General features: G+C 43.6%; 2 protein-coding genes across 4 annotated transcripts; one reads left to right on the top strand and one right to left on the bottom strand.

Annotated features, from left to right (window-relative positions):
• Positions 1-241: 241 nt before the first annotated feature.
• Positions 242-15,209, bottom strand: adar (adenosine deaminase RNA specific). Of its 2 annotated transcripts, none has more exons than XM_085801310.1 (16): positions 15,088-15,209; positions 10,232-12,017; positions 9,752-10,077; positions 8,763-8,958; positions 8,354-8,556; positions 7,792-7,927; positions 7,345-7,583; positions 6,961-7,117; positions 5,252-5,420; positions 4,872-4,965; positions 4,624-4,740; positions 4,328-4,455; positions 4,051-4,233; positions 3,786-3,898; positions 3,220-3,347; positions 242-2,669 (listed from the first exon to the last, which is right to left on the bottom strand). In XM_085801310.1, exons 2-16 carry the CDS (start codon positions 11,885-11,887, stop codon positions 2,345-2,347), a joined length of 4,170 nt encoding a protein of 1,389 aa, XP_085657436.1. In that variant the 5' UTR covers positions 11,888-12,017; positions 15,088-15,209; the 3' UTR covers positions 242-2,344. The 2 variants fall into 2 exon arrangements, with proteins under 2 accessions (XP_085657436.1, XP_085657437.1); XM_085801311.1 differs by lacking the exon at positions 15,088-15,209 and adding an exon at positions 13,384-13,770.
• A 3,605-nt stretch (positions 15,210-18,814) lies between these two features.
• LOC146971801 (neuronal acetylcholine receptor subunit alpha-7-like) lies at positions 18,815-26,052 on the top strand. Of its 2 annotated transcripts, XM_085801309.1 has the most exons (11): positions 18,815-19,209; positions 20,506-20,645; positions 21,146-21,190; positions 21,549-21,658; positions 21,746-21,825; positions 22,114-22,281; positions 22,770-22,964; positions 23,409-23,495; positions 23,632-23,741; positions 24,404-24,842; positions 24,876-26,052. In XM_085801309.1, exons 1-11 carry the CDS (start codon positions 19,146-19,148, stop codon positions 25,307-25,309), a joined length of 1,872 nt encoding a protein of 623 aa, XP_085657435.1. In that variant the 5' UTR covers positions 18,815-19,145; the 3' UTR covers positions 25,310-26,052. The 2 variants fall into 2 exon arrangements, with proteins under 2 accessions (XP_085657435.1, XP_085657434.1); XM_085801308.1 differs by having other exon boundaries at positions 24,404-26,052.
• The last annotated feature ends 339 nt before the right edge of the window (positions 26,053-26,391 follow it).

Raw genomic sequence — 26,391 nt, 5'->3', positions numbered from 1 at the left:
CTGTGTAAGTGCAATCCAAGGATTTATCATGTCAGACTGAACCAAGGGGCCTCTTTTAACAACTCAACAGCTGCTTTTGACATAATGAACGTCTATCAGCCCTTAAAAAAATGTCTTATTCTCCATATCATCCTCCAGTTGATATAAGCACTCCCCTGAAGAAAGAATCATGTGATAAATAAATGTGAAATACAGTTTAGTTTAGTCTACAAAACAACAAACTCCTCTTTCACTCTTCTGAAATGTTGCTACCTATTTTATTTTTTCAAACTTTCCAAATGTTATTGGTAAAAAAAAAGAAAAAAAAGGCATAGTCCATTAAAACATCAGAAAAAAAATTATATAAAACAATTGTTGATGATTTACAAAATATATACATGAAACCTATACATATACATCCACACACAGACATATATAAAACACTATCCTCAAACACTCGAACAGTGGGGCCCAATGGCCTGAGTTTTAGCACCAATACTAAACATTTTCAGCTTTAAAGCCATTTACTTAAATATACTGTAAATACGTATATAAAGATTTAAAGAAATGTTACAGGTACTAAAAACAATGTGTATGTGTAATCCACATCACAATATATGTGAGAATCCTGCCACCTTTCAAGACATTAAGAAAGACCTCAATTAAAAGTTAAACTTCGGGACGGTGATAAGGAACCTAATCATGCTTCAACCAGGGAGAGGTCCAACTCTGATTTGCAGAGGGAACTCATCACTTCAAGCTTTAAACCAGTAAACAGACAATTCGGGAGTTTTGTCGCTCTAAGCTTTTCCTCTGGAGTTACCAGAGCAAATCTGACCACTGTGACATCACGAGATATTACAGCACATCTCTCACATAATCGCACAGAGCGCTCCGACAATGTGGATACTTCAAACTCAGGCTTCTGGGCCCCACCATACATCTGTGTGTCCATGTATTTGTATACACCCAATGTATATACTGCATCATCCTTCTACATGTAACCGAATCAACCAAAACCAACAACATACTCTCCTCAAACAACAAAGCTCAGTCACCAACAACCGGCCGTGCAAGAGAACCTGAAAGTCTGTTTGTGTACTGAGATGTAAAACAACATTATGCAGGCAGGCTGCAGGCAGGATGAGACACTTTCCAGGACTCGCCAGCACGGCCAGTTATTGATGACTTCATTGACAGAAGTGAAGAAAAACAAGGAGCAATAGCGAAAAACACACACGAGCAGTAGGAACAGAACTGTTTTTTTTTGGAGGCCTTGACATCAGTAATTCCATATAAAAGCACAAAAGCTCAGAGAAATTGGGGGACTGATCCAAAGGTCTGCAGTGACCTATGTTGTGCTAATGGTAACCATGGAAACAGCATATGGATGGAGCGCTAAGGTTTAAATCCTACAGCTGGTCTAACTCAGAAAAGGGGCCTGTTTGAAGTCTTCAGAGTATGTATGGGAGCTAGAGCCTAAAATGTTGCACAGTGAATGTCTGTAACTGATCAGAGAAAAAGTTGCCATTGATGTTCTTCTTATGTACAGTGAAAGCTTTTGCACTGTAAGCTGGGACTGCACTGAAAAAGGACTTGTTTCCAAATTCACTTGACATCTAACTAGGGTGAGTGCAATTAAAAAAAACAAAAACAAAAACAGATACTCTACATTAACCTAATTACAATTACAAACACTGCTACAATGCAGGGTGATGTTGGGTTGAATGCCAATTAGCACTTGTCAACTACTGAGGTTCTCATGGCAAAATCAGACAACAAACAGAGGTCTGAAGAGGCCAAATCATCTCATGCAGTGGTCAAAGAACCTGAAAGTGATTTAACATATTAAAGAGAACAGAGGAGGAAATGATAGCAGCGTATGCCAAACATTATAATTACAAAGACAAACTGAAATTACAGTCCGATACTAACGCATTGTTACAAACAGTATGAAGGATCCTACCAAACACAGTAATTGTCTTGCAAGTTAGCACAGCTCAGCTTTATAGCAGTGTTTGCCATGGCGATTTACTGACTTCAAACTAATTCCTTTTTCATGTAGTGTTTACAATATTTTGTACACCCCCTGAATCTTTCTCTCTGGTTCTGTCTGTCAACTGTGATCCCACTCACCCTCCAGGCTTTGCCCTTGCCATCTCCTTCATTCATTCTGTCTCCTTCCATCACTTCTTCCTCCGCAGCCTTTAATCATGTTCCATCAGAAGATACAGTTCTGGCTGCTGGCTACACATTGTTTGATTGTCCTTTTCTTTCTTCACATCTGCCCCTGGCTTGTGCTTTTCTCCCCCCCCACCCCCCCACATATTCATATTAGCAACTTAGTAATGTACCCTGCCCTGTTCTATGCCTCCTCTGTCTTGTATTCCATCGCTCCCCCGTTTCTACTGCCGCCGTATCCCACATGGAGGCTTGCTCCATTGTTCCCAGTTCCCTCCCCTGACTCAAAGCTCTTCTCCTCCAGCGGTTTGCCGATCCAGGCGCCGTACCCATGGTTGCTGAGGGCATGGAAGAACTGCTGCTTGGCCAGCTGGAAGGACATGGCCGTCATCTTGGCCTGGGAGTAGGAGGGGTGGGAGAGAAGGTCTGTGCGGCCACACCGTTGGCACAGAGTGCGGAACAGCAAGAACAAGTTGGTCTTGGACACACGGGACACAGCCAGTTTGTTCCTACAGGGAAGACGTTAGTTTAGTCCATAAAAGTGAAAAACGTGATAGATTGTCTGGTCTGATTATACTGTATCTTCACTGCCTGCTGCATACTGTCTTGGGTCATTTAAACAAAATAAGATAAGCTTTGTGGTTACTTGACATTGATTCCCAACAAAACAGAGCATTGATTGCCACATCACATATCTTGGGGTTTAGGACTTGGGAACTGCACGGAGTAAAGTGGATCAAAATAAGCTAAGTCTAAAATACTGTAAGCTTGTAGAACTGCATGTTATAAACTGGTCTACTGAAGAAAATATAAATGTCAGCACTGCACAGATCTTGATAAGGAAATCTACCCACAGATTTTGTCTTGCAGTGTAGGAAACCACCACACAACCAGGGACTGATTTCGAAGAGCTTTGAGGCATGAGGACTACTGTAACTTGGATTGTAATATCCATAACTGACTGTGATGTCTTTCCTATAAGTGTCAAAATCTTTAACAAAGCATGTGTTGATATCAGGAGAGACAGGGTTTAGGTTTGTCACACTGTGTACTACATACCCATCTAGTTTGCCTTTGGTCCCGTCCAACACCTCTACACTGTGCTGGTCTGGGAAGCTCCAGTTCACACTGGACTCCTTGGTCTTGCCTGTGTGACGTGTGGAGTCGTACACGCTCACTCTGCCCACCTACGGTCCAGCCAGGTGGTGTGGGAGAAGGGAGGGACGGAGAGAGCAGATTTTGTTTAATCAGGCTAATTTGGCCCTTCAGCGTGAGTCAGCATTTCCAAACAGAGCGTGCAAAATTAGTTGTGTAATGCATGTTTCAGTGTGATGGCTGCGTCACACTGTGTCAGTCGAGGATGGCATTTTCAACCAATCTCCCTGGTGTGTTACTGAAAGCGATCAAAAAACTGGGCTAAAGACAAGGAAAAAGTTCAGCTGCGTGTCACTGTGTTTCTGCTAATTGATGGATGAGCCAAATTTAGAGAGGACAGGCAATGAAGAAACTGTTGTGCAGGCACAAAACAGCAGTGTTGGCAGCTAAATTGATGAATTCAGTGAGAACCGCCTCAATATTCCTGATTAATGTCCATACATAACATTGCCAGAAGCCTCTGAGATTACCTCTGGGTGGTTTAGCTTGAAGGGAGCAGGAAGAGTCTTGGCGAAGGCTTCACCGTCTCTGGCCAGCCGGCAGCAAACAGCACGTGTCAGGTGACCGTGGCTGTACAGATAGCCTAACACATCAGAACAAGCGATCATTGTAAAACAGATATTTGAGACGAAGGGCAACTTAAAACTGGGAATTCATCCAACTTCACTGATGTTAACTCTCTTATCTGTCACATTATCTGTTCTCCAACTGTAACAATGCAACGACATGCTGTACCAAGTGTGATGGACTTAAGGTAGATGGGATGCAGGAAATGGGTAAGCAGCGCCCCCTGGAGGCCCAGGACGTTCCAACGCAGGATCTTATCACTGCAGCTCATGGTTCGCAGCCTCTCTCCATGCTGGATGCCATCCCAGGTGGGCACAATAGCACTCGACTCCACTGGGATGGTGCCTTCACCTGGAGCACAAACAACATACAAAGGTCACAGCTCTTGTTTATGGCAAGATATCGGTTGCTACAATGTTTGTAAAGGAGGTGGTTCATGGCTCACCGTTCTCCACTTTGGTGCGGAGCTTGCCCTGCTTGGCGTTCTCAAACAGAGGCTGATGGCCCTCGACTTCGTCCCCAGACTCGCTGCAGGACTTGTCAAACAGAGCCCCGTCCCCACAGGGTGCCGTGCTATCAATAACATAATCAGAGGAGACATAAGAAAACATAGGAGACGCTAACTAACATTGATCCAAACATGAAATATTGATGCACGTCCCTGATGGACAGGATGAAAATAAAAGATGAAAGATTGAGGGGGAGGCGAACAAGGAGAAAGAAAACATTTGATGCTCCCACCTGATGTAGAGGTGAAAGGTGATGTCAGGTTTGATCTGCAGCTTGCCGCTATCCGCTTGCTCAAATATACTGTCCTCTGCACCGTCATAATGCTTGAGCAGCTCATTGTACAGGAACCTGAGAGGAACGGAGACAAGATGGAAGACGGACTTATAAATAATGTGCAGCAGACTGTGACCGGAGAAAAGAGCGGGACATGTTTTGAACTGGGGAAGAAACTTTGTTGAAAGAGCAAGATCTGTTTCTACCGAACAAATCCTCTTCTGGAGATGATTTCAGCGTGGCAATCATTAACAGTCTCTCCTTTAAGGCTGAGCTCCTCCCCTTTAACACAGCGATTTCCTGATGGGGAGAAAAAAAAACCACGAAAAAAACAAAACAAGAGACATGTTCAATGTCAAAGAACACAAAAATGCAGCGCCTGTCATTTCTGCAGTGACCTAGTTCTGTTCCAGCTTTATGACAGTGTGTGCCTCTCAGCACAGAAATCCTGAAAAAAAAACTGCAACTAAAAATCATGGAAAAGTGCAGTAACAACACATGTTATTCTGTTGCTTCAAAATTCTTTCTATTCCCAGTTTCCACCACTACCATCGTTTCATAGGCTACGAAAAGATAAGGTGTATACCAGTTCCCAGGCTGACAACAGTCCCCAGGCCTTCCCCTCTCCTCATGACGATGGTCGCCAGAATCTTTCGACCCAGAAGGCTGTGCTGGATACGTGTGGTTAAGGCGTTGAAGCGCTGGTGGCTCAACATTGCTATCTGGTCATGCAAAGTGCTGCCACTCACAGGAAGCTAGGACAAGCAAAACAGAAAGGAAATTCAATTCAATTACTACTAATAATAATTTATAATAATAATAACAATATATAATACTTAATTGTCACTGGCATAATAACACAGTTATACATGGCAACGAGTTGTTGTTTGTGCATCTTAGTACCTTGGTACTGGCATAAAAGTATTAAAAGTGCAAAAGTTAAATTGGGATTATTATCAATTTTGCAAATATTTGTTTTTGTTAGTGCAAGCCAGTGCAAGCCAATGCCAACAACAATATAGCAGACAGTGACGATTTATTTACTATGATTTATCTGCCGAGTTATAATTTCTTCTTCTCTTGGTTATGTTTCCAATTGGGTTTAGGGGTGTAACGGTATTTGTATTCGTCCCGTGCCGTCATGGTACGGGGGTCACGATTTGGTGCACACAGTCACACGACGAATACGTCTGAGTGAATATTAGAAAAAAATCAAAGACGTTATCGCATATAAGACGGCATCACCGTGATACGTCAATCACTGGTGCAAGGAAAAAGACAAGTTGTGTGCAACAACTTATCCCGCTGCTTTTAACTTGACATGAACACAGACAGGACCAGAAACATCACCAAAGCAACAGGCATCTGACCTAAATAAATTTTCTTTTGATATATATATATATATATATATATATATATATATATATATATATATATATATATATATATATATATATATATATATATATATATATATTAATGAATGGTATTATAACACTCCTTTTGCACTTGTTTTATTTTCTATTCTATTTTTTTTTTTTTACTTTTATAACAGAAGATTTTAGTTTTACATTCATTAGTGTCTGTTGTACCAAACCCGGTTCGGTACGGGTTTGGTACAACAGACACTAATGAATGTAAAACTAAAATCTTCTGTTATAAAATAAAAAAAAAAACGAACCGTGACTTGTGTGTACTGTTACACCCATAATTGGGTTATAGATTATGTAAGTGTCATTCAAACATTTCCACTGCCTTGGGGAGCACCCATCTCCTTTTAAATTGGACATCCAATGAACCAAAGAAAAAATCTTAAAAAACAAGAAAATTTATGTGCACTTGTTTCATGTTGGTGTAAAAGTCTCTACTGCATTTTTCTGTCTTTTGTGGTCACGTCTCTCTTCTGCTCTTTCTTCCCCCTCCACATAGAGTGGACCAGAGGAGGGACAGCTTGACAACTTGTTATGTTAAGTGCAATAAAAGCTTTCCAACAAGAGTTGGATTGAGAATGCCCAAATGTCTGAAAGTCAGGCCAAACTATCAGCGATTTTTTTTTTAATGACCGAAATCTGGCAACAGTGGTGAGGGTGCCAACTCATTTGCAGTGATGTTTTATTAAATGCTGTGATCAGTCGAATACATGCCAACGTTACGTTCAAGTTAAGTCAATTCTTCTGCTTAATTAATTCAACTAAGCAAAGTTTCTTGATATGCTGAGCCATATGATATGGCTTGTGCCCATGTTGAGCCTGATTGCATATTAGAAAATGTGAAATTAATAAAAAGTCAGCTCACCTCAGCTGGGATCAGCTCCCCAGTGCGGGCTGCTCTCTCTGCTTCTCCAATCAGGACCCGTAATGCAGCATCTGCCGCCTCCTGTTTTCCCTGCTTCTTGTTGGATGCACAGACTGGAGGGAACCAACGTCCACCCAGCTTAGCCTGGTAGGTGAACCTGACAAGCAGGAGAAAGGTAATCACACAGGGTTGTCCAAACTCCTTTAGACTTTTAGATCCTCAGTACGCTAACGGCTTTAGAACCACAGAGCTCCAGAGAAACAATTCATTCTTCCCTTAAGTACACGAGGAACATATTTCAGAGCTCAGGACAAACTTTACAGTAGATTTTTTCTTGTGTGTACATGTTTAACGTGTGTGTGTCTTCATGCAGCTCACACATACTTTGGCTCATGCGGTGGCCCAGACTGGCCCACCAGGCGGATCTCAGCAGCAAAGCCCCGGGCTCTGGCGTACTCCAGAAGACCTGACACTGCATTGTTGTTCAGATGGTTGATGAGGTCGCCGACACCTGCCTCGTGTGCTGCTCGCAACTCATCTGCAGTAAGAGGGGGCAAAGAGGGGCATGTAGTCCCAGTACCACCGCCATCACTATCACTGGAGGAGCCGAGGGGCAACTGGGGCTGCAAAAAAAACGAAAAAAGAAAGCAGTGGTAGGGAGGAGAAACGAGAGGTGTGAGCAAAGAAAGCAGAACAACTTGAACAAAGTGACAAGATCGATTCTTTCTGCCAGAGTGATCGCTGTTCCTCTTAAGTCATTCCACTCCTTTTGGCAATAAGCAAAATTAACAAATTAACAAATGCAGTCATTCTCTGCTTTTCAGTCCACACCTTGTTGAGCTGTAATCTCCCATCAGACATCAATTCTTTGACGGCCTCCTCTGCTGCCAGCTGGCGGGCTGCCTTCTTGCTCGGCGCCGAGGCCTCGGCAAACAAGTTCTCTCCCACCTTCACCCTGTACATGAACCTGGACAGAGAAGGTGAAAAGAGAGAGTGAGGGACTTATTTTGGTGTGCAACTGACATCACAGTTTAATCATGACTTATCACATTCAGATCAATCATCAGATGCACCTGGTTCATAGTGACTCAAGAACCTGTGTTGTACTAGTCATAAAAACAGAAGTGCTACAGAAAGTTATTGGAGGAAAACACAAAGTTTATATTGTATCTCCCAGACCAACCAGCTGCCTAAAGGGATGAATTATAAACAGAAAGATAGATGGTTCTTTGTCTCTTTCTCAGCTGACTACAGTAGTAAGGATAGACTGAACAGAAATAGCTGATCAACCAGGAAATGCATGACAACAGAGGAACTCGGTCTAAAAACATGCAGTGTGGGGGAGAGCAACATCCAAAAGGACAGATTCAGAGGGACGTGGAGGCGTCAGTACCGTGGGTCATGTGGTGGGCCTGCCTGCCCAGTGATGATGAATTCGATGGGGTTCCCACTGCGCTGGCTGTACTCCATCAGGACAGAAACTGGATTTTTGCCACCAGGCAGAGAGCGTGACAGTGGCTGGCGAGGTCCCTCCACCATCCCCATCTCTTCCACACCCCCAGAACCAAAAATTCCCCCCATGCTCTCAGCTGCCCCCTGGTAGATAAAAAAAAAAAAAATCATAACTTGCTCTTTTTGTTGTATTTAAAGCATGATATTTTTTTTACTGAGGCTGTGCAAATAATCACATAACTGTTAGAACTGCAATCTCTTCTTTTGATGGAGTGATAACGTAAAGTAGTGTACCACATTTTAACAGAATTTTAAATGTCAGTTATCAGTTATCATTCAAAGAAACTTACACTTGTGTCTAGGGGAAGATCGATGGCTTGGTCCGTATTGGCCGTACACTCCTCGTCCCCTGTGCTGGCTCCTCCTTGCATCTCTCCGATGAGGATGCGTAGTGCGGCCGCAGCGGCATCCTTTTTCGCAACCTTCTTACTGGAAGCTTCTGCAACAGGAAACAGTTTCCCGTTGAGCATCACCTGCATACGGAATCTGACAAAGGGAGAGAAAATATACAGATGAGACAAAAATATATTAGCTGAGTGGCTCCAATTGAATTGTATAGATGTCATCAGGGTCTTCACAGAGCCTAACAAATGTGCTGAAAAACAAAAACGTCTGTATCACACGATAAGACAACAAACTAAACTTCAAAAGACCAAGTTTGTAGTTTTTAAATACGATCCGTTAAATAGTTCCCAGATCACAGGTCACTGTGGAAACTAACTCCACAGCATGTTGACAAGTTGCTACTTCTGAATCAAATCCAGTAGAAACGCTGACTAGTAGTGAGGACTAAAGCAGATCTGCCCTGATCTGGTAGTTCCAGATAAACAAACTTTTTTCCGACCAGCTGATGCATTGTAATTCTTTACTTTATATCATACTCTTGAACTGGTGTATTATTTTGAGTTGGGACCTCTTGTAGGTGCGAAAATACACTGATTAATCGTCCCCCACTGCCAACAGTGTATTGCCTGTGTCTCGGTGCAGCGCAATGTGCCGGTGTTTCTCAGTGGGGGAGAGCAGAGACCTTCCTACTGCATCTAGTATACTGAATGGGCATTTGTAGCTGATACAACCCCACTTCAAAAAAGCTGAACTATCTCTTTGACTGTTTTAACGAAATTGACAAAAACACTTAATTCAGTGTAGATCGGTCAAAATCTAATGCAAGGTAGTAAGGCAATACTTACCCCCTGTTAAATTTAACAGTGCAGCATAGAAATGCAAGTAATTATCATTTACACTTCGGATCACTAACAGAGTAGATCATGTCACTAACCGTGGGTCATGGGAGGGTCCTGACTGGTCAAGCAGCTGGAACTCGCAGTTGTGGCCCAGATACTGGGCATACTCCATGAGGCCGCTGACCGGGTTCTTCAGCCTCACCTCCTGCAATTTGGCCCACAGGTTCTGAGGAGGTGGAGCGGCCAGCGACACGGCAACAGTTCCCATGTCGTTGGACTGCTCTGCTGCCATTTTTTCAGCATCCGTCTCTCTGCGAATGGCATTGAGGAATTCAGGGATTTCATCGGACGCCCACTGTTGTTCGTTGGTCTCTTTGTCTTGACTTGAGGTAAAGGAGAGCGGCTTGAGGGAGGACTGGGACTGAGGAGGGAAAAGCAAAGAGGTGAAAGGCTTAATAAGATCCGACTAAACTTCTGCGGATGGTTATCTTAATTGAAAAATGAAGGAAAGGACTGAACTACCTACAACTAAATAAACACAAAAATACAAAACAACACCCAGCACTTCAGCCTACCGCTTCACTGTGACTTTGCTCTGGCATCCATCCCTCTGGATGTGGTATTGGCTCCAGGCCCGGCATTGGTGGTAGTGGGGGTGACGGCAGGAAGACGGACCCGCCTCCCTTCTCCTCAATGCGGGGTTCCTCCTCCATGGCCCCTCCCTCAGCTGGGGTGCTCTGTGCAGCCTTGAGGCTTCTCTCCATCCTCTCCCTGCGGTGGGTGGAGAGCTCCCAGGTGGGTGGGTTGCTATCCGTGTTTCTAATGACATCACCTTGCTTCTCCAGTGCATAAAGGGTGGGATTTACATACTTGGCACCCCTAAGCCCTAGATTTTTGGCTATGACAATAGCAGATGCCGTCCCTGAATCTAGGAGGTACCGCAGAACTAGCTCCTTCTGGTCTGCCATCATGGGAAGCAAAAGTTCCTGATCAGGGGAGCTGGTGGTGCCGGGGTGTTCTTTCTCTTCGCGCTGACCTTGTGCTGGTGACTGGGAAGCTTCAGAGTCAGATGACTCTGAAGAAGAGCTGTAAGAAGAACTGGATTCTGTGTCAGAGTCCTCTTCTTTGGCCTGTCCCCTGTTTCTTGCTGTTTCTGTTTTTAGCTCAACCTTGGCTTCCGGTTGTGGAGAGTGTCCTGGGCTGACACACGGATGAGATGGTGGACTCTGTACTTCTGAGTTTTGATCTTCCTTAAATCCGAGAGGTTCTCGGTGAACAGTCCACTCTGGAGGGTGGAGTCCTTCCTTGGAGGCTTTCTGTGAGCGCTCCAAAGAGTAGAGGGCCTTATTCACTATCTTTTTGGGCAGACGCAACTTTTTGGCTAACCACTTTGCTGAGACGCTCTCACTGGGCCCCAATGTTGCCAAAGCTCTATGTACCTGGTCCCGGATATCAGGGGTGAGAGTGATGTTAGTTTTACCGAAGCTTGAAACGTTCAAGCTGCTTGAAGCAGAATGTCTGTCAAACCTTTCTCCTCTGTTGGTCCTGTCTCGATGTAGAGACAATCTCTGATAACTGTCACAGAGAGAGTCTGTTTGGGGGCACCATTGTCTATTATTGTACTGGTATTGGTTGTAGTTTTTACTTTGTAAATGGTTTGGATTCGGGTGTTGGGAGCCTTGGGCGCCTCGTGGAGGTCCTACAGAAGGTGGGCATGCAAAACTCTGGTCATGGCTGTATCCACCTCTGCCCCTGGGGCTGGTGTTGGAGTTTGGATATCTACTGTGTCCTGACTGGGGGTGATATGAGGCGACGGGTGGCCTGCCGGGTACCACTCCCCCTCCCCCTCCTCGTGGGCTGGCTCTGAAGTGTGGCGCCTCAGAGCTGTGTCCTCTCAGGAACTCGGCCTGTTGGTACTGAAATGAATTGGGAACAGGACTGGGACTATACTGCTGATTATGTGAACTGTTATGACCCACTGGTTTAGGGGCTTCCTTAATGTGGCCCGGTATGGGTGGAGCAGAGGGGATGAGCGACGGGACTGGGGGTTGAATGGACACTACAGGAGGGGTGGGACCGTTGTAGTAACCTGAATATGGGGTCTGCTGTCTGCCAACTCTGGGGTAGGGTAAGGCTGGCCCAGATCTGTTAAAATTCTCCTTGGCCTGCGGGTGGAGCGGTGGATGTCTGTGGTAGTGTTCCTTGTAAGGCCCTCCTCTACCTCTGCTCATAGCGCAGGGGGTGAGCGTGAAGGGGGCCCGTGCCGCTGGCCGTGCAGCTTCTGTATGGGTGTATGTCGTTTAATATAGACGGTGGAGCCTGATGGTAGGTCAAGGCAGGAAAGTCGCACACTGAGAGCCCCTGAAATCAAAACAAAGGACAATGTCAGGAGGAGATAATTAACAAACACAAATAAATAACAAGATAAGATAACTGACTGGTGACAAAAAGAAATGGGAAAGAGAAACTGTCATCATAGCCAGTTACACAAGTTCATGCCCTACTGGCAGGCCTCCAAACTGCTCAGACGTCCTTGGATTAGTCATCGCATCTATACCTGTTCCAAGGAGAGTGTTTTAATGTCACCCCACAAATCTTCCTGAGGAGCAGTATACAGAAAGGAGATTCATAGATATCAGGTAAATATCAAAATGATATGCAAATGACAACCAACAACACTGTCAACATTGCTATCTATATCCTCAGATTATGCCTCAACCAGTCTACAAGGAGACTGCAGGGTGACATACTGTCTCTCCCAGTCACACTGAAACTTAATCCCAGGGTAAAAGGATGGTGATTAATAATTCAGAACTTCTTGTGACTATTCTGTTTTATTTCTGGCCTTACAAATTATTGCTAGATCTGGATCCATAACAGGAGGGAAAGTGAGACAGGGATGCAGACAAAAAGGACAGTTTCAAGGACATAAGAACATGAAGGGCTACCTCTTAGTGCTGTGCTGTGGGCAGAGCACCGTGGCAGTTGCTAACCAACAGCCCTGACTACAACGATAAGTCTTTGTACACATACAGCTATGACCGAAAAATATTAATGGAGTAGAAATGTAGATCCCGTGAAACAGCATAGTTCAGAATTCCAATATCCTTCAATGGTACAACAAACATCGATTCAGCCTCACTCAAGTATCATATCTGACAACACTCTGTCTATATCACCGAGACTGACAACATCCAATACTGAGTCGGGTTTCATCCCCTCTGGCCCAGTCAGCATCACTGGTCTGTCACATAGAGCTGAACAGGCCCAACACCGCCACATTAATAGAGAACACCATAGTGTTGGTTCATCACAGTAATAGGGGCTGACAGGGCCGGCAGCCCAGGGGCCGAACGGGGCTGGAGCTGACTCATCTTGACCGTGATGCAAAGCAACAGTTGACAGCCAAAGTAACAACTGTGTTTTTCAGCATCTACTGTCATTATGCTCCTCTCTGTTCAGAGCCCGGGCAAGACAAAACCACGAGACAACTGATGAATCAACTCTTGTATGCTTTATGCTGTCATGTCAAGACACAGCTAAACACCACCTGTTTGATGTTCAAAGTGACCCTTCATCATCACTGGGACTTTGGATCAATGCTGAGATAAAACCTAACACACATACACACTGCTTATCCGGTTCCCGTATTTACACCTGTAAACAACACACCACACACACCGGTAGCACAAGGCCCTGTGGGCTCACACGGTACTCTGGATCTCACCTACAGTAGTTGCAGCGGTGGAAAAATAAAAAGTCAGACTTGTTAACGCAGCTGCTCCTGTAGCTTAAAAATGATCAGATGACTTGAAACAAAACTCACGAAAAATAAAAGCAATGTTAACATTTAAACGGCGATTCATAAAGAAAACGCGGGCGGTACATTAGAAATCGCTTGAAGCTGAATCTGTGTCCGAGGCGCTGGGTCTTCCGGTTTGGATGAGCGAGGTCCTGTCGGCAACTTCTACGATATGAAGACCACAGATGCCCTTCGCTTATAAATGCTCGTATACCGTGCCATAAAAAGTGCGTTGCTACTCTATTACAACACAGTGTGAAATCCACAGTGTTAAATCCACAGGCTTGTACAAGGAAAGAGAAACTGCGGCCTACAAAGACGAAGTAAGTTTCGATTTCATTTCTGGAAAAAAAGAGATAGGTTTCCATAGTGAGTCACGTGACCGCCAGAGAGCAGACAGACAGACACAGAGAGATACAGGTGGCCAGATGTGTCGAGACAAAGCATTAAAACAGTAAAACAGTACATCTCTCCACGGCCGTCGACTGACTCCTGCGTCTGTGGCCCAACTCAAACAATCATGTATCATTGTTACCGTGGAGCTACAAGGACATCCTCTCTTGAACGCGGGCTGTACGCGGCACGCTGTGGCAGAGGAGACAACACGTGCTAAGATCAGGTTCTCCTATTAGAAATCAAACGAGGTGGGGGGGGTGGAGACTTATAGTAATGTAATACATTTCGGAGGATACAAATATTAGAGCAAAAGTCGAGGTCTAATAACAGCATTGTGGTGCGATGGGGGGCGGGGGAGGGGGGAGGGTACTACACGCTGAAGGACACTAACCAACACAAGAGTTACCGATTTCACCAAGTTTCGGTAACTGGACAAAATAAACATAGCATTATTAGCTTGGTCAAGAGTGGATTCAATTGTGTTTAATTAGTAAATAAAGGTATATTTAGTGAAAATAGCCAGTGACGTGTTTACAAGCAAGTTAAAAAAAATAAAAATAAAAATACACCCGAGCAGCACAGTTAAAATTCACCCCCTGTATGACAAAGGCCTGTTTCACGTTTATGCATCACCCGGTCAACACAATCACCTGCTAAAAGCTAACGAAGTAAAAAATTATACACATTCACACAAACACTCCAATATAAAACAAGGTGACACATTTACGCTATATATAGCTATCAGTCGGGGTTTATGGCAGGCCAGACGAGATTGATGCACTCTGTATGTAATTTCAGTAAAGGGAGGATTATTTAAGCGGGGTTTAATCACCAGCAGCAGCGGGACCGAGGATGAACCGCCGAGGTCCTCGTCGCTAACAAGCGGTCGGCACTTCTCTTCTCATCTTTCAAGAGACACAAAGCATCTGTTCCGCCATCATTGGGGAAAGATTCAACCGGTTTAAATGTTTAAACCCCACTGAGGCACATGTAGTCAGGCCTTGTCCTGGGGGTGAAGGATGAAAATACCGCCGAGCACCGTCCCTCCTCCAGCTAACGTTAGCCTGCCTGCTAGCTGCTAGCTCCGCACTGGCACTGCACCATTTCCAAACTACCGCCCGCAGCACAGTCGCTTCACTGTCTGCTAACGCAAATACACACACACACGGTGCTCTTCGCCCGAACCACAGTAGACTATTTAAAGCCCATTTGCAGCTTTAGTTAGTTAGTTACCTTGACTCGCAGTGTTTCGGCTTCGCGAGCTCTCGCCGTTGTGAAATATTTTCAATGCGGTGATTGAAAAACAATCAAAGAGCCGTTGCCAGTCGTGACGTAGAATGCTGGCGACGGACTCAGCTACACGTCGCATCGGCCCGCGTCATCAACATCCTCTCTTTTTTTAAAATTCAAAACTTTAATGAACAATCGTTTTAGCTACAGTGATAAAACAACAACTTGCTATGCAAATCAAATACCATCGTGGTGATGCTGAAACATCAGATGAGAAAATCATATATTATAATTTTAATAACAATCATGGTGAAGAGGTGAATAAGTCCTCCTCCTCCTCCTCCTCCTCCTCCTCATCATCATCATCATAATCTTATTTTTCTTCTTCTTCTTGGTTTTTCGCAGACACAGTGGTGCCATGAAGCCACATTGCCTCCTCAAACAGGTAGGGATTATACTGCAGTTCAGATTGATTCACTCTCAGGTGTCGGCCTCATCCTGAGGCACGATGAGTTCAACGACTGCTTTCACAACTGTTGAATGACTCAGCAGACTCTTTTTAAGTGTTAGCATCTTTGGGCCCATTGTGTGATATTGCAGCACAGGCTTGTAGCTGTTATCTTTTCCTGAGTAGGTGTTTCACAGTTTGTTGTGTTCTGCCATTTCCACTGCAAGTCCATCTTTATGTTTGCCCATCTTTGCCAAGTCCCATGCCTGCCCACGGTGTTCCAGTCTCCATCTAGAGAACACGGCTCACATCTCTTTCTTCAGTGCCCCTTGTCATATCAACTGCCTCACTCCTTTCCACCTCCACATAGGCTGCCAGTGGCACCCAAATAAATCCCACTGAACTGTCTGTCATATAACATTATCAGCAGCTCTGCTCCACCACAAGGTTACTAGGTTGCATTTGGAAATGTGGGATTAAAAGGCCATTAATTCTGTTCTAAACACACAGTGAGTCATTTTTATTTTGTAATTTAAAAATCTGTTGTGTAAAAGGTAAATCCTCTTAGGTTCCATTAGTACACTTTAAATTTGGAGATAATGGTCTTAACTGTTTTGCAGTCTTTACTATGTTACCATTAGTAGCACGACATGGAACTAACTACTACTAATAGCCTACTACTAACTATTATTTCTGGAGTGGTAAAAATCCATGTTCAAGCAACTTGCCATGAATGATAAAGGGTACCTCCCCCTCCCATACACAGACTCCATCTCTTTACTCATCTTGAGTGACTACTTCAATTTTGATGTGCCACATTCTTATACATTTTCCCAAACTAATTTTACTGGATTTTCCCAAAGGTCTCCCCTAATGTACTGCATTTCCATTTTGTTTTGCCCAATTCCCTGTGGCGTTTCTCCCATTTCTTCAAGTAAAGCTGGAATCAGGGAGGTATGAAAACATATCATCAGCGCTGTTGCTTGCACTGTCTCTTGAGAGCTGATTTCGCTGCTGTTTCATTACATTAACACTTATGGTGTAGCCCTTGTCTCTATCATTACTTTGTAAATCATTAATTGTGTATGCTGGTGAGCACCCTATATACAGTACTTTCCTGTCTGAGAGTAGCCCACATTATGTTTATTGCCTTTTCACACACAGTTACAATGATGACTGTATTTTCATGTCCAAACACAAGTAGCCTAAATTCTGACATTCGCTTCTAGTATTACCATACATCATAGCCTACTTTTTTCTTGTCATCTTCAATCCTAGTTTTGCCTCCACAATCAGCTATAATATTTAGTGCTTCCTGCATTTTCTCAGATAGGCCTACATGTTTAATTATCATAAGGAATATAAGGAAAACATTGTCTTGAGAGAGATCATTTATCATGATGTGAAATAGTATCAGGCTAATTACACTGTGCCAATGCCAATGCACGTGCCATTAGATAAAGGTTCACCCTGTTCTTATAAGTCCTCTTGTATTCCTATTTTATATGCTTTAAATTGGGCCTGTCCTTTCCTAGTTTTCAGTTTTCAGTACCAAAAGACATCGCCTCTTTGTATATTACACATTCTTTATCTCAGAGTGGAGGGGAAGAACGCAGTGTTCATCCCTTTGCAAAACCCACTTTCTGTTCCCATAAACCATCCCTCCTCCACCTTATAGACCAATCTATCCCTGCTCATTCTTTCCATTATTTTACACGACAGTGCTGTAAATGCAATAGATCTACAGTATATGACCCCGCTCGCCTGCACGGTATCTTCCCCCAGTTGTAAAATTGTAAGCTTTCTTCCACTATGTGGGAACAGTTCCTTCTTTCCATATATTATTTATCGGAGTCAGTATTTCATGTAACACTGCACCACTAATCTTTTAAAGACGCCACAGTTTATGCCATCCACTGCAGGAGCTGCCCTTCCTTTTTGGCTCTGTGCAGTTCTTTCAATGAAAAACACCTCAGTGTCTCATTCTTTTTTCTTTTACTTCTACAATGTCTATGCTGCTTTGAACAGTCATCACACTGTTCTCTTTCTCTTCTTCTTCTTCTTCTTCTTCTTCTTCTTCTTCTTCTTCTCCTCTCCCTCTCTCTCTCTCTCTCTCTCTCTCTCTCTCTCTCTCTTTCACTTGTGGCACCCACACCCTTCTTCTTTAATGCTGGCGTTCTCGTTTGCCTGAAAACATGACTTTTGGTGAACTGCTGACCGTATTTCTCCAACAGATGTCTCCCCACCCAGACCTCCACAGTATCTTTTCCTCCTTTCTTCTTTTACAGACTTAATCGCTTTCCTAACCTTAGTTCTCAGACTTTTATATTCTATTACTTTACTCTCTGTAGTGTGTCAGTGCTCTGTTGGCACAGTTCCTACCTCTGACTGCTCTGTCACATGCTCTTGGGCCACTTATTTTCTGTTTAGGGTTTTTCTTCATAGGGATGCATTCATTAGCACTATGCATCAGAATTTCTTCCAGTTTGCCTTACTGTAAAAGTTTTGGTGTTTTACTAAATGTATTTGACAGCTGTAGTTACTTGACAGATTACATCAACACAACCCCTGTGATAGACTGCACATGTCGTATTCTGCCCTCAAGCAACACTATCTATCTATGGATTTTGATGGTTACATCTAACTATACTAGCCTACTAACAGTAAAATACTGCTCACATATAAATGCATGAGTAATAAAAATATGATATATTATGGTCTATCAGTCACAGATGCCATCAGCATACTTTTACTACACTACATTTTCCTGATTATATAGGTTTTCAAAGTTTGATCGTGTTACTGCAGTGTGATATGAGCAAAATGGCACATCACTGAAGCAGGGTTTTCACCTCAATTCAAATGTATGGAATAAATGAAATACAATATCACTGTCTGAGCTGAAACAACCTACTCTCTCATCCAGGCTCATTATGCGGCATTTAGGGGACTACTGGTGTGTAGTGCATATGAGCTTTTAGGAGACCAAAGATTGTCTGACAAGTGACGTTTTGCACTTTGCCAACATGTCCTGTGGGTGTCAGCATTACTCTGTGAATGTACTGGTGAATGTGCGGCGATAACTTCAACTGAATTACTGGTGTATTTATGAGGAAAATGTTTATTTTCATCCTTTTATCTAATCAAACTCTGGGACTACTGCATAATACCCTTGGCTGTTATTCATAGGCATCTCTCTCAAAGGCAAAGCCACTCTTGAGGTCTATAAAATCATAAAAAAAAAGAGAGGCAAATGTAGGTCCATGGTGAAATGACAGAGGATGACTGACATGTGATGACAGATAAGTGCATATCAAAAAGGCAGCGGTGAGCAGAGGAACATGATGGCTCTTTGAGGCTGATTGACCGGAGCACACAGCATCTTCTTCTTCAGACGAATGGTCCTTTCACTGCGTTTCTCACCCACTCCGTCTCTGCTGCTCACTCTTACTCTCCTCCCTTCCCTCCTCTGCCACTGCCAGTGTCACACTCCCTCCACTTATATTCCACAACCCCTCTTCTCTCACCCTCCTTCATCTCCCCTCTCTCTCTCTCTCGCTCTCTCGCTCTCTCTCTATTCCTCCCGCTTCCACTCTTTCTCTGTTCAGTTCAGATGAAATGCAGCATGTGGCAGACTGTGGCTCTTTGGCTGCTGATACTTGCGACTCTGCTCCGAGGTGAGTGACTTCCATTGGCGCTTTTAAGTGAAACTGTGCTCGAACAAGTGTGTGTTTTCTGCATGTGCAGTACTGTATACCACATGTGGTCCTCCACGTCTGTGCCACGGAGCGGTTTGCTCTGTGTAACTATGCACAGCAGCTCACACACAGAGACTGACTGTTGTCGCGCAGCCAGATAGAAAAAAAATAGATTTATTTTTTCGATGAGTAAGCAACAGTATGAAATGTAATCATCTTTACTGCAGATGATATTAGAGAGCTGAGCTGTGCTTTTTTTTATTTTATTTTATTTTTTACATAAGACAGTAAATATAGATAGATAGATAGATAGATAGATAGATAGATAGATAGATAGATAGATAGATAGATAGATAGATAGATAGATAGATAGATAGATAGATAGATAGATAGATAGAGATGCACTGAAAGAAAGAGAGGGGTGATTATGAGGCTGTTAGAGGTTAATTTACTATGCCTGGACATTATGGGCACCAGGGACTATTCATTTGAATTATAGGCCTACCATCTGTGGAGTTATATTGATATTAATTATGGTCTAGTAAGTGAATATAGATTTGACACTACACAGCGGGTGCATTAATCTTAGACCGCATTTACTGGAGCCCTCTTGGTTCACTGTGCGCAGTTTGAAAAGTTGTAGGTATTGTTTGCCCCCCCCCCCAAACCCCACCCCCATGGTGATCACATCGTGGAGAATGAATCAAGAGTGAATCGAAGCCTTTGGTGGAGTTACAGGGCAAAGAGAGAAAGATCCTTGCTTTCATCGTCGTGAGTGCTGTGTCTGTCTGTCTGTCTGGGGTGTTTCAGTGTTTAATAGCCTCTCTATTTCCTGCATAGAATAAAAGTGACATTTTTTACAGCGGTGAAAGGGGTCTGACTGTCTGCTGGTGATCAATCAGAGACCTAATTGATTAGGGGGAGGGATTTCTTTTTTCTCTTTTTGCCTCTCACTCTTTTTTTTCTTCCTGCCCCCTGTCCTCTCCTTCTCTCACAAATGTTCATTTAGTCAACTCTACTATATATATTTGTGCTCCTTCAAGAGCAACTACATCTTTAAAACATAGCCTCCAATTATACCTCTACAAACCCCCCTTTGATTAAGCTTCACTGCAAAGTCTCTACTCATTCCCTATTAAAGTGTGTTTGTTCTTCTCTTTGATTCACCTTGACACCACTTCAGTGCTTTCTCATGGTCTCTCCTGACTCTGTCACTCTTTTTTCTTTTGCCCTTCTTTCCACCCTCTCTCTCACCCTCCGTTAAATCCTGCTCAGTATCAGTGCAGGGTCCTCACCAGCGCTTTCTGCTTAGGGAGCTGCTGAAGGACTACAACCCCATGGAAAGACCGGTGGCCAACGACTCCCAGACTCTCACTGTTCAGTTCTCCTTTACTCTGATGCAGGTCATGGATGTGGTATGCATGACATATCAATGCAGTGTTACAGTCACACAATGCATACAGACATGATATTGGGTGTACTAGGTCTATTAATACACACGCAGAGGAAGGATTCTATTTTTTCCCCAAGTCTAAACAATGTTCATAAATCCACCTCTGCATTTAAAGAGTCATTAGTTGCTTTTCCTCCTCCATACTGGTTGTTCTAATGTAAAAATGCACTCAGAAGTTTAGCTGAACCCATTATAAGCTCTTATCAGTGTGAATTAGTCACATCACATATCTTACCTTAGCCTAAGGTTAATTTAGCAACATAGTTTAATACAGAATAAGACTGGGGGTTTTGTCCTCATCACTTACATTTGAGTTCTATTAGACAGGGATCTCTGTGGGATTTCAGTAAGGATGGGAGTGCGTGATTATTGTGGGCCTGAGTATATTGTTTTAACTGTGTGAGCTTATCCTTAAATAATTAAATCACCTTTGCTCATTTGCTTTGTATCATATCATGCAAGGATGAAAAGAATCAGATCCTCACCACTAATGCCTGGCTGCAGATGGTGAGTAAAATGAAAAACATTAATAATGTGATATTGATCTGTGTAGTAAAGTGAAAATTCTGCAAGCAAGCTGTTATCGCAGATGCCAACTGGGTTTAGGCCATTAGGGAGATATTTGAAGACTTCAATGCAGATTTGTTCATTTTAGGGCCACTTGACCAAGCTTCTTCTTGTGCAAAGTCAACTCATTCAGTCCCTTTATCCTGATACCCTGGGTTTACATGAGGGAACGGGAAGACACCTCTTCCAGGGCAGACAGAATAACAATAATACAGTAATAATAATAACTTGTGTCTTATCTATCTCTGTCTGTGTGTATTTCTCTGTTCAAAACCCGTGTTATGTTTGTGTCTCTCAGCACTGGTACGACCACTACCTCCAGTGGAACCAATCAGAGTATCCTGGAGTGAAGAACCTGCGTTTCACTCCCGACCAGGTCTGGACACCTGATATATTGCTTTACAACAGGTATGTGACATGTCATCAAATACACACACACACAGTGGCATCTGCTGAGCTTTAACCTGCCTCATCACTTGTGCTGCAATCCTCCAGCGCTCATGATAAGTTCGACGCCACCTTTAAGACCAATGTGCTGGTGAACTCCAGTGGCTTCTGTGAGTATCTGCCTCCAGGTGAGTTTTTTTTATTGAGCAGCATTTGTCCTCAAGTCTAAACAATGCATTCAGTCACTCTGCATTCACACATACATTACTCATGCTGCAGCAAATTCTTTCCAAGAAATTTTTTACTGCAATCAAATATTTTCCTCTTCATTTACTTCCAACTGACTGCACCAGACAACATTTTTTAATCAACTTTTTCTCCCCCATTACATCTTGGGATAATTTCACTGTAATTAAATATTACTTTTCTTTCACTGCGAGCCATTACCCTCCTGTTTTTTTCCCCTGCTTTTCAAGGAATATTTATCAGCACATGTAATGTGGATGTGAGGTGGTTTCCGTTTGACATCCAGCGCTGTGAGCTGAAGTTTGGCTCCTGGACATTTGACGGCTGGCTGCTGGACCTCCAGATGAAAGAAGCCGACGTATCGGGGTACATGCGCAACGGAGAATGGGACCTACTGGGTGAGGCAAACTGTCGGGCCCCTGCATGACAAACTGTGTTGCTTAGTAACTGTGCTTATATTACTGTCACAGAGTACGGTAACTGTTAAGACATAGAGATTAATTAGATTTATATTTAGATGTGTAGTTAGATTTAAGCAGGAGAAGTTGGACTGTGCTTCATGAACATCTTGTTGAGTGGAAATGCAGTCGCAATACACTTTTTAGCTTTGATGTTTTTATGTGCTTCCAGGCACTTACACTATATACTAACATAATTCCTGCAGAAACCATAATTTTAATAAGTCAGATTTCTGCACTCTTGTCTAAGCTCTTTAAGTCCTATTCCCTTTTTACTGAAAAATATTCAGCAGTTCTAACAAAACACACTTCATTAGTCATCTTGAGTTCCTAACATTCATTGTTTTCTCACTTCCTCAGCCCTCGGTGGTGTTTTCTGAATTACAATGCCTTCTCAGCTGTGTCTGAGTCTGTCTCTCTCTTCTCAGAGGTCCCCGGAGGTCGTCATGAGGTTTTCTATGACTGCTGTGCAGAGCCCTACCCTGACGTCACCTTTGTGGTGACATTACGGAGGAGGACCCTGTTTTATGCTCTCAACCTCCTCATCCCGTGTGTGCTGCTCTCCTCCATGACCCTAGTGGTCTTCCTGCTCCCTGCCAACTCTGGGGAGAAGATCAGCCTCGGTGAGGAGCAACAAGAGGAGCATGGAAGAGAACATGCCAAAACAAGATGCATCTCCTATGAGACAAGAATCTATTTCTAGCTGCAAATACTTTACAATTTTCTTTGGAAGTCACCGACATACTTCACTTCAGTCTTGCCATTTCACTCTTCGCTCATAGCTTTCAGTCAGTTACACTGAGCATTTGTGTGGTGTCAGGAGGGCTGGGATGGAGGGAAGCAGAGAAAAAGATAAAGAAAGAAACGGTAAGAGGGAAGATGAGAGAGAAAAATCAAATGAGTTTCCTTAGGAGTGTCAGAAAGACAGATGAGTGTGGTGAGAAGTCAAGTGCAGCATACAAAACATACTGTTCCACTAAGTGTACTCGTGTACCTGGTCTCTTAAGAAGCTTCTTTTCTTTTTTCTTTGCTTCCCATGGCTCCCTGGTGTCTCGGTCTGCCTGCAGGCATCACGGTTCTGCTCTCTCTCACTGTCTTCATGCTGATGGTTGCAGAGATTATGCCCGCCACTTCAGATTCTGTGCCACTGATAGGTCAGTCTATTCCTTTCTCTCAGGACACGTGTGTGTGTGTGTGTGTGTCTGTGGGTTTCAGTGGGTTTTAGAGGCACTGACATACAGAGCATACAGATTACCTGCGCCCCTCTGAGCAAAATGTGTCCTGTCACAGGTCAGTACTTCGCCAGCACCATGGTGATTGTTGGGATGTCAGTAGTAGCCACAGTCATCGTTCTCCAGTTCCATCACCACACCCCAGACAGTGGGCACATGCCGCGTTGGGTGAGTTACAATGCTGAGCTGATTTATTAGTTACTTGTGGAGCAATGATCTGGACAGTGAAAAACAAAATACTATAGTACGTATCTTTAAAACATGAACAATTAATAAACAATAAGCTTACAGTGGTTAAAAGCAATGGAATAAAATCACAAAATAGCAAGAGTTAGAATCAAATATTGACAGCAGCAGATTCAATGTAAGGGTGTAAGGGCAGAGGGTGTTGTCATGCTTGTGAACAAACTGTTTCTAAAAATGGGCTATACCAATAAATTTGTCTTGTCTTGTCTTGTCCCAAGTCTGAGAGCTGGACCACCCCTGGTCTGTAGCTCAGGATCTCACATGATAATTAGTCTCTGTAGTATATAACTAGACTTCAGGTCATACAGTGTTTCAAATTTAAAGGTTAAAATCAATAATAAAAGGAACAGGCAGTGCAGAGAAACACTAATGTAGCATGGCGTCATTGATTCGTTTTAGTGTGAGAATTTATTTTGTTTTCAAAACCAAGTATTGGTATTGGTATATATTAATTGCTGATTAAAACAAAACAAAACAAAACAAAACAATAAAAGACAAGATGGTGATTAAATGAAGATTAAAAGCTGAAATGTTAATGTGTGCTCTGAGACTCTCCCATCAGTAAATGTCTCCTTGTCTGCCAGGTGCACTTGGTTCTGCTGCAGTGGGTTCCTTGGTTCCTGCGGATGAAGCGTCCAGGCGAGGGGGCGGAGCCAATCTTTTCCAACAGCCAAGCAGATTCTCAGAGCAAGACCCTGTCCTCTCCGACCACCACCACCACCACCACCACCACGATCCCCACCCCAGTGCCCTCTGCCCTCCCACAGGGCCTTAACTCCCTGCAGGCCAGCCTGGCCCAGCTCAACCACCCTCTGACACACCCACTGCCCCACCGGCCCAGCTCCCAGGCTGTCATCCTCCCCAACCCCTCCCATAACCACAGAGACCCTAGCCCCAATCCACACTCCCAGCCTAATGGACATCTGCCGTACATGGGCTTCCAGACCTTCCAGACCACTGCAGAACTGGAGCCAGTTCAGAGGAGCAGAACTACCAGTCATGGGAGGTTTAACAGTGGAGCAGGTGGAGGAGAAGGAGAGGGCGTGGCAGCAGCAGGAGGAGGAGGAGGAGGGCCGGTTGCAGATACACCAATCCATCACCACCTCCCATCTTCCAAGTTTGGGAACCCTCCGCTGGAACCTCCGCTGTCTCCAGACCCTGACCCATCAACCACATCCTCTGGACCCTCTGGTTTAGACGCTGGTTCTGGAGCAGGGAGATCGGCTGCCCTGCTCACCCACAGCAGCGTGAGTCGGTCTGTGGCCGTGGACAACCAGCTGCAGGCTCTTCTGGTGGAGGTGCAGTTCCTAGTTGAGCGTGTTCGCGAGCAGGACCGGCAGCTGAGTTTGGCAGAGCAGTGGCAGTTTGCTGCAGCCGTCATTGACCGGCTGTGCCTGGTGGGATTCAGCGTTTTCAACATCATCTGTACCATCGCAATTCTCATGGCTGCACCCAACTTTGGAGAAGCACTGTCAAAAGACTTCCTCTGAGAGGCCAAAAACAGAGCGTCTCAGAGTGACGTTAAATTGTGACACAGATGAGGATTTGTTGGAAGCACAACTGCTGTTATTGACACTGGGATATGGAACAGCAAATATTTCCTGGAGTGGAGAATGAAACATTATAGTTTAATTTCTTCCCTTCTAATAGATTACACCTGATCATACTCACATTCTTTTTGGAGTGGTTTCTATTGATATTAGGATGGTGGTTTGTGGACTGACAAAGTCATCAACTAAAACCTCTATGAAATAATAAATAAGTTTTGTGAATAAGGATCCTAAAGTAAAATAATCAGGTCTGTAGACTTTGTACTACAAAGAGAAAAAGCTGCAACGTGATGTTGTGTGGTAGAAAAACAAAACACTGATGTGCTGCATGTCAAATGGCAGAGCTTTTACCCACTTTTATTAAAACTGAGCAAGTTTCCTATTGGGTGAGATTGCATTGATTGTCAGTGGAGACGCTGAGGGGGAGATGTCTGATGGCAGCACAGAGCAATTTTCCCTGCTGTCTTGTGATATGCATTTTCTCAAATATAAATGATACTGCAGCATACATATTTTGCCAACTACTGGGATGCAGGAGTTTCAATTTAATTTTTTATGTAATTTGAATGACTGTAATCAACATTTTGAGACACGGATATCCAGGTCCTGAAATTAAAAATGGTAAAAAAAATTATTTTCATAAAGCTTGAAAATCATCCGTGTAATGGGATGAGGATATTGGAGATTCATTTCTGCATCACCCTCCACAATTGCGAAAATGTGCTAATATCCAGTAGCCAGCATACTGCCATAGAGAACTGTGCCATGTACAGTATTGCTTTCTATATGTACAACTATAACTGTGCAATGGTGAGATCTGAAGTGAAGAGACTGGACAGCTCACATTTCCGTGTTAGTGATTATCCAAAAAAGCAAAATGCAGTTATAAGAAATATTTCAGTTCTCCCATTTTTATTCAGGTGAAACCGTTTTGTTTTCCTGTGCAGGCAGTGATGAGATTCAGACTCATAGATCATGTCAGCTTTTCTAGGAATCCTTTTTTCACCAGGCATTTTTATCTG

The sequence above is a fragment of the Trachurus japonicus genome, chromosome 16, assembly GCF_045865225.1.
Source record: "Trachurus japonicus isolate A0001 chromosome 16, Traja_1.0".
NCBI classification, from domain to species: Eukaryota; Metazoa; Chordata; class Actinopteri; order Carangiformes; family Carangidae; genus Trachurus; species Trachurus japonicus.
Note: the sequence above shows the minus strand (reverse complement) of the source record. Positions and strands in the feature narration are given on the sequence as shown.